General features: G+C 55.6%; 1 protein-coding gene across 2 annotated transcripts; it reads left to right on the forward strand.

Annotated features, from left to right (window-relative positions):
• The first annotated feature begins 1,138 nt into the window (after positions 1–1,138).
• On the forward strand, positions 1,139–5,767 carry DOK2 (docking protein 2). 2 transcript variants are annotated; one of them, XM_004004211.5, is made up of 5 exons: positions 1,139–1,293; positions 2,291–2,572; positions 2,812–2,899; positions 3,982–4,166; positions 4,638–5,767. In XM_004004211.5, the coding sequence occupies exons 1-5, from the start codon at positions 1,231–1,233 to the stop codon at positions 5,259–5,261; spliced, it is 1,242 nt and encodes a 413-aa protein (XP_004004260.3). In that variant the 5' UTR covers positions 1,139–1,230; the 3' UTR covers positions 5,262–5,767. The 2 variants fall into 2 exon arrangements, with proteins under 2 accessions (XP_004004260.3, XP_042099110.1); XM_042243176.2 differs by lacking the exons at positions 1,139–1,293; positions 2,812–2,899 and having other exon boundaries at positions 2,465–2,572.
• The last annotated feature ends 2,189 nt before the right edge of the window (positions 5,768–7,956 follow it).

A 7,956-nucleotide genomic window follows, 5' to 3' on the forward strand; every position in this document is an offset into this window, starting at 1 on the left:
TCCAACTCATGGCTCTTTTTTCTCCTGAACTGGCAGGCGGGTTCTTTTCCACCAGCGCCAGCTGTTGTTTTTGTTCAGTCACTCAGTCGTGTCTCACTCTGACCCCATGGACTGCAGCCCACCAGGCTTCCCTGTCCTCGCAGCATCCTTGAGGCCAGCAATAAAAAGACTGTTAATTAAAAGATCAGTTACCCTGGTGCTTCCTCCTCTGGCCTTGTGACTTTAGGAGACTTGCAAACAGGTGGGTTCACGCCTGCCCTTCCTTCTTCCAAGGGTAGAAAGTATGTCTGGAGACTGTGTGGACCTGGAACCTTTGGTAACTGTGAAGCACATTTGATAACTATGAAACTTTTTTTTTTTAATGTGAGAGTTTGCTATTGTAACTTAAAAGATAACCTCCAGATAGAATTCAAGTGTCTTTATAATGTTCACAAAGGCTGAAAAGAAGGTGGACTCCGACAGTTGAGACGTGCTTGGGGACTGTAGCTCGCTTCAGTGTGGAGACATTCATGTTTCTAGAAGCTCAGGAGGTGGTGGGTGTGTGTGTCATTGTGGGGCACAGGGAGTGTCCCCACAGAGGGAAACCATTTCAGCAGAGTGTATGAAAGTACTGAGGCTAATGTGTCCAGTGTGCCCGTGTGGCTCAGCTCTTGCTGAGCTGAGAGACCTGGTTTCCGGTTTGGTAGCCCTGAACCTGTCCTCAGCCCTTCCTTGAGCCTCGGTCTCCTCATTTTTAAATGAGGATGTTGGGCTGGTTGATTTCTCAGGTCTCTCCTAGCTCCATCATGCTAACCATCCAGCCTGAGCATGGTGGAGCCTTCAGCTCCTGGTTTTACAGTCAAATTTTTGTTTCTGGGTCTCTGTTCCAGAGGGTCAGCCACCCTGTGTTGTTGACTTCCCCCGCTCACATGCCTCAGGCCTCTGTCCCTGAGCTGCGTTCAGTGAAACACTAGAGTTGGGTTTTTTGGAAATTCTCTCTTACTCGCTGAAAATGCAGGAAGCTTGAATGTGAAACCCACTCGTCAAAAAGAAAACACACACACACACACAGAGCAAGAAACCACAGGGCCTATCGGCCTGTCGTCATCAAGCAGCCGAGAATAGTGCAGAAAACTCTAGGCAGAGAGGAAATGAACTTGAGAGAAGGGGGAACCTAGGGCAGAGAGGAGCGACAGAGGGTGGGAGTGGAAGGGGAGAGCTGGAGCTCAGGGGCCCCGGGATGCTGCGAGGATGGAGGGCGTGGTGGTGAAGCAGGGCTTCCTGTACCTCCAGCAGCAGCAGACTTTTGGGAAGGTAGGAAGAGCACTGTTGGCCTGGGGCTGGGCTGAGAGGTGGCGGAGGGTGGGGTGCTAGAGACTCCCCGGAGAGGAGAGGAGGCCCTGGAATGTTCCAAAACCCTTATGGGGTGATGGAGACTGCCATCTACCACACTGGGTGCGGAACACAAGCTTGGGAGGGCTTGTTCCTTAGCAGCCGCTTGCTCCCTTGAGCAGCCTCCACATCATGGCCTTTGCTGACAGCCGTGACCCCAGGAGGAGGGGATACCAGAGGACTCTGACTCTCTCTTGTTCTGTGGCGACTTCTCCTCACCGGGACACATTGGGAGGGACTGGACTGCACAGTGGAGGGGATAATTCGGGATGGCCGTGGAGGTTCCTTCCTCTTTTCCTGCCCAGTGGGCTGCGTTTGGCTGCTTTTGAACTTGAGCAGGGGTCTCTGGGAGCCAGGGCCCATTGTGTCTAAACTCCTTTTCATTCTTTCGGCCTCTTTGAATAGGGAAGTCCTCCTTCCCTCAGGGGACCCACCCCAGGGTTCCTCTCTCTCTCTCTCTCTCTCTCTCTGTCCCTCTCGTGGCCTCAGGGCACGAGTGAAGAAGCTTCAGGAGAGCCAGCAAGTTCCTGGGGACAGGGCCTTCTGTGGGGCCTCATGCAGAAAGAGGAGCTCCCCAGTCTGGGCTCTCAGGCTGCCCTCCTCACCTCCTCTGGGCTTTAGGACTCACAGGCTTTCTGCCTCTCACCTGGGATTCCCTGCTTTGAGCTTACCCAGTCTCCCTGCAGTTGTCTTCATGGGGCTCACCCCTGTGCCTTTTCTTTTTTTCTTGCCTCCGGCTTCCTCCCTGCTGTCACTGGAGGCCTCTTTCTGGGTCACTTGGGGTGCATCTTCAACACATACTAACTCTTAAGGCCTGTGTGAAGCCCTCTGCCTCCTTGGGTTTCCTGTGATCTTCCCCTACATCTCCCCCTGGGGTCCTCCTCTCCCCGCTGGTCACCATCTCTCCATCTGGGGCCAGAAATGGCGCCGGTTCGGGGCTGCACTGTATGGAGGTTCAGGCTGTGCATTGGCCCGGTTGGAGCTCCAGGAGGGCTCGGAGAAGTCGCGCCGGGGAGAGGCCCCCCGGAGGGTGATCCGCCTCAATGACTGCCTGCGGGTGTCCGAGGCCAGCGGGGAGGCCAGCAGCCCTCGGGACACCAGCACCTTCTTCCTGGAGACCACGGAACGCCTGTATCTGCTGGCCGCCCCCACCGCCGAGCGTGGCGACTGGATACAGGCCATCTGCCTCCTGGCCTTCCCCGTGAGTCGTCCAGGGCTGCAGAGAAGATGTGGGGCACCGGGTGCCTGCTGAGGGCAGGTGTTGTGGGAGTCAAGGTCAGGATGCTGAGGGTGGTTCTTTGGTGGGGTGTGGATCCCAATTCAGAATAAAGATGGGAGCGGTAGGGGCGGCAGATTGAGTGCATTTTGCAAGAAAGCTTAGGGTGGCCAGAGGTGGGGCTGGAGATGGCGATGGTGGTGAACGTTGGGCCTTCTCCCCAGGGTCAGCGGAAGGAGCTGTCAGGGCTGGAGGGGAAGGGTGGCCGGCCCCGCATGGAGGAAAATGAATTGTACAGCAGCGCGACCGCAGGTGAGGGGGCCCCCCGCTTCTCCCCTGGCTGCTCTCTCCAGGGCGTGGTGGGGAGGAGGTGAGAGCTGGCCGGCAGCCGGCCCAGTCTTCCTGCCTTGTGGTTGCCCCTGGCCCCAGCCAGCCCCTTATCAGCCACTCCGCATCGCTTCCGGCCAGGCCCAAGGTTGGGGAGGCTGGCCTGCCTTAAATGTCAGCCCTTCACCCTTGGCCTTCTCCTTCTGATCCAGGCCTGGCTGAGGGACCCAGGTGAAAGTGCTCGTCTGACGTTCTCCCTTAATGGGTCCTGAGCAATCGTCTGTAAAAAGGATGGTTTCCCTTCTGTGGATCTAAGGTGTCCTGCAGCAAGGGAGCTTTCTGCTGACAAGGCAGTCCCCCTCCTGTCCTCTTGTCTAGCGCTCTGGGAGCTGCCTGGGGGGAGCAGGAAGACACAGGGCAAGGGGTGCATCCAGGCTCCACCCCTCGGAGGGGCCCCCAACCCCCCGTGGCCTCGGCAGAGGGTGGGTAGGCAGGGAGAGCTGGGGAGGTGGGGTAGCACCTGCAGGTGTGGCAGGAGGGATGGGGAGGCACCTGGGTTGGGGCAAGCAATGAGATGGAGGAGACAAAGCTGTGACTCTGGCGACGGGAGCAGGAAGGATGTGGCCGCGGAGGAGTCGGGGTGCTCGTGGCTAGGGCACGATGTCTCCTGGGGGAGGGGTTGGGGGTTCCTGGCATCTTGGGAAGTCTGACCTGGCCCAGGGCAGCTAAGTCTTCAGAACACAGGCACCAGGGTCATGGGGCCACCGATTATACTTTTCTCCTGGAGACCTGGCCTGCTTATTTAGAGCAGTGGCGAATAATCCGCCTGCTAATGCTGGAGACGCCGGAGACCCAAGTTTGATCCCTGGGTCAGGAAGATCCCCTGGAGAAGAAAATGGCAACCCACTCCAGTATTCTTGCCTGGAGAATCCCATGGACAGAGGAGCATGGCGGGTTATAGTCCATGGGATCACAAAGATTCGGACACAACTGAGTGACTGAACATGCACACACACAGCATTGAAAAAGGTTGGCTGTTTTCCCCATGAATTGTGTCTCCTCCCCAGGGACCCCCCAAAAGGAGTTTGCTGTGACCATGAGACCCACAGAAGTCAGTCAGAGGTGCCGGCTCCGGGGATCCTACACCCTCCGGGTTGGGGAGAGTGCCCTGGAGTTGTGGGGCGGCCCCGACTCGGGCACCCAGCTATATGAATGGCCTTACAGGTTCCTCCGGCGCTTTGGGCGGGATAAGGTGAGCAGGGGCTGCCAGGGGTAGGGCAGAGGAAGGATGAACTATGAGAGAAAAGAGAGTGTCAGGGAGAGGGCTGAGGGGCGCTCAAAGGAAGAGAGAATGGAGGAGGGAGAAAAGATGAGATAAAGACCGGCAGAAGAAAATCAGCCCAGCCCAGGGGCTGGAGGAGAAACCCGGAGAGGGACACATGGAGGTGGAGGTGGGTGAGGGAAGGAAAGAAGAGGAAGACCTGGGTGGGGAGTAACGGGCCGTGTGGAGGATGAACTCTGTGCCAATCTTCATACGCTGATGGATGGAAGGAAGAAGGAAAAAGGAGAGGGGTTTGTAAGAAAAGACTTGGAGAGGAAGCAGCTTGGGGAGAAGGCCAAGCACCTCCCCAGCCAGAGGGAAGTTGGAGGTGACGTGTTTGTGATTGAAAACTGGGTATAGGAGCAGCTGGCCCCCCAGTAACAGGCTTTCTCCTGCACCCAGGTAACCTTTTCCTTCGAGGCTGGCCGGCGCTGTGTCTCAGGAGAGGGCAACTTTGAGTTCGAAACCAGGCAAGGCAATGAGATCTTCCTGGCCCTGGAAGAGGCCATCTCTGCCCAGAAGAACGCCACCTCTCCTGGGCCCCAGACTCAGCCAGTCCCAGTCCCTGCGGTGCTCCCCCGGCCAGAGAGCCCCTACGCCCGACCCCACGACTCGCTGCCACCACCGTCGCCCGCCGTCCCGGTGCCCGCTCCCCGGCAGCAGCGTGGACCAGAGGGAGAGTATGCCGTGCCCTTCGATGCAGTGGCCCGGAGCCTGGGGAAGAGCTTGAGGAGCATCCTGGCTGTTCCTCCCGAGCCTCCAGCCGACCCTCTGTACGACAGCATCGAGGATCACCCACACCCACGACCCGACCACATATATGATGAGCCCGAGGGGATGGCCCCCCCGGCCCTGTATGACAGCCCACAGGAGCCCCGGGGTGAGGCCTGGAGGAGGCAGGCCACAGACGACAGGGACTCCAGCGGCCTCAAGCATGGCTACGTAGTGGGACAGGACTTTGCTGCTTCTGGCTGGCCACAGGGGACTGAGTATGACAATGTTGTACTTAAGAAAGGGCCAAAGTGATGGAGTGTGGAGGAAATGCGATCCCCAAGGGAAGCCAGTGCTGGAGTCCTATGCACGTGGGGCCAAAGTTAGAGGCTAGTGAGAAGGAGCTGGAGGGGCAGGCAGGCCCCCTCTTCCAGCTTCTGCTGGTGACTCCTGGCCACCGCATCCCAGGAGCCCTGCTCTGCTCCTTCTTGAACCCTCGGCTTAACCACTTTAGTCTGGTCCGAGGAATTGTCCCCTTCAGGGCTTGCGGCCTGAGTCACTATCTGAGGGCAGGAAGAGTGCCCTGCGGAGACTGCCCTTCTCCTACTCCTTCTCCACTTCCTCTTCTTTTGCCAGCCCCGCTGGCCTAAATGGAACCTCCGGCATTTAGAGGACAAAAGGATGTCAGCAAATCGCCCTGGTTCCTCAGTCTGTGTGGGCCACCTTTTCAGGGGACAGCTGTGGCCCCAGGCATGCAGGAGGATGGCTGCTGCTTTCTGCCAGTTTTGGACTTCTCTGTGGCATTAAACGTTTCAGAAATATTTCTGTGCAACATGAGAGTGTGGGAGGCGGGGATGGGACAGGCATGGCCCTGCTGGGGGTGGATGCTTCGACTGGTCACCACTGACACCGCCTCTCCCAGCAGCAGGAGCCTCTCTGGGCATCAGCTGGGACCCCACATCTGGTCACAGATATAGAGGTCTGCGCAAGTCAAGGCACTCTGGGAAAGATGCTCAACACTTTGCTAGGGTAGGGTCAACACCCCCAAAATAGTGAGGAAGCTGTGTGTGTGTGTAAACCTGGAGTGGAAGACAGGCAAGAGTAGAAATGGGACTCATCCCTTGCCTTTCTAAGACTTACTCTCCTTGTCTGTAAATTGAGGGAGTTTCTCCATTTGGGTTCTGAGAGCCCTTCCTGTTCTGAAGTTCTGCATTGGCCCTTGTGTTTCTATAGGGTTGGCCCGAAAGTTCCAACCCAGTATTTCCCTGCAGGCTCTGTGCCGTCTCCTTTCATCAGAACCTGCTTTCATGGAAAGGGCTGTCAGTATGTTTCTGCTACTGGTCAACTCAGCAGGATTACAGGGCACTGTTTGTAAAGCCTCCCTTCGCCTCATGATGCTTATAGTCTAGAGGTGGGCTGAGATGAGGACACAGATGTCTATCACAAAAGGGGATGTAAGTTTCACAAGAGGAGAATCAAGGCCTGGGGGTCAGGGGAGATAGCTGTTCACTGGGGGACCAAGAAAGGCTTCGTATCAAAGATGGCACTTAAGGTGGCCCTTCAAGAGTGGGAAGGGATATGAAAGGAGGATGCTGGTAGAAGAACGTGAGTGGAGGCATTGGGGGAGGTGTGTACATGTTCAGGAAAGAGTTCTGTAAGGATGGAGGGGAAGGTAGGAGGGAGATTCAAGAGGCTGGAGGCATATGTATGCCTGTCTGCCTGCTAAGTCACTCAGTCATGTCCAACTCTTTTCGACCCTATGGACTGTGGTCTGCCAGGTTCCTCTCTCCATAGGATTCTCCAGGCAAGAATACTAAGTGAGTTGCCATTCCCTTCTCCAGGGGGTCTTCCCAACCCAGGGATCAAATCCATGTCTCCTGTGTTGCAGGCAGATTCTTTACCACTGAGCCACCGGGGAAGCCTGGACGTATGTATACTTATGGCTGATTCATGTTGATGTGTGGGAGTAACCAACACAATATTGTGAAGCAATTATCCTCCAATTAAAAATAAACAAATAAATAAACAAGAATGGAGGGGACATGGGGCAATCTAGTTGAGAAGACAGATGCAGATTCTAACCCTGTTGTGCAGGAATTTGTACCTAATTAAAGGGGAAGGAGGAATGACAAGGCTTTATTTTTTAAAACTTGTATTATAAAAAATTTCAAACACACACAAAAGTGGGAGGAGTGTGTAATAAATCCCCATGAATCCATTAATTAGCTTCAAGAATTACCAATACATGGCCATCACATTGACAAGGCTTTTAAGCAGAGAATATTATAGAGCTCTGTGTTAGGTCAGTAAGCTGCCGGGTTACTTGGAAGATGGACTGATGCCACAGTGAGCTGAATTGGAAAGGGAAATTCAGAGAGCAGGGGGTCCAAATGCTGTGGTAGAGCCAGGGCTTGTGGATCTTGGAGTCACATTGGATGTGGAACACAGAGAAATGGGGTGTTGCGGAGAGATTTGGGTTTGTGGAAGAAGGTGAGCTGAGTTTCTGACAGTTTTAGGCTAAGAAGGCTTGACTCTCTGGAGAAGGGCATGACAACTCCCTCCAGTATTCTTGCTTGGAGAATCCCAGGGACAGAGGAACATGGGGTCACAAAGGGTTGGATACGACTGAAGTGATAGCACCCATGCACCCACGCGTGATTTTACTCTATTCAGCTAGAAGGGTCCTAGCAGCAGCTGGAAACGGGCTCCAGAGTGGGGAGGGAAGCAAGACAGAGACCAATGGGCTGCCCAGCTTCACACGTGGGTTGTGGGCACCTTTGATCTCAGCTCATGCTTTTGCCCCCTTTTAAAGGAATTTGAGGCAATGGGTGAGCAGGCTGAGACAGAGGGGGAAGCCACCCAGGAACCTTGACTCTGGCCGCACCAAAGGACTAACCTGGCTGCCAACACATCCCCGCCTCGGAGGACACTGGAGGCAGGAGGCCTAATGCCTCTAAAGGTTTCCGTGGCTCCCTCTCCAGGCGAGGGGTGGGAGCTGGGCGTTCACAGG

This window comes from Ovis aries, chromosome 2 (assembly GCF_016772045.2).
Source record: "Ovis aries strain OAR_USU_Benz2616 breed Rambouillet chromosome 2, ARS-UI_Ramb_v3.0, whole genome shotgun sequence".
Lineage (NCBI taxonomy): Eukaryota > Metazoa > Chordata > Mammalia > Artiodactyla > Bovidae > Ovis > Ovis aries.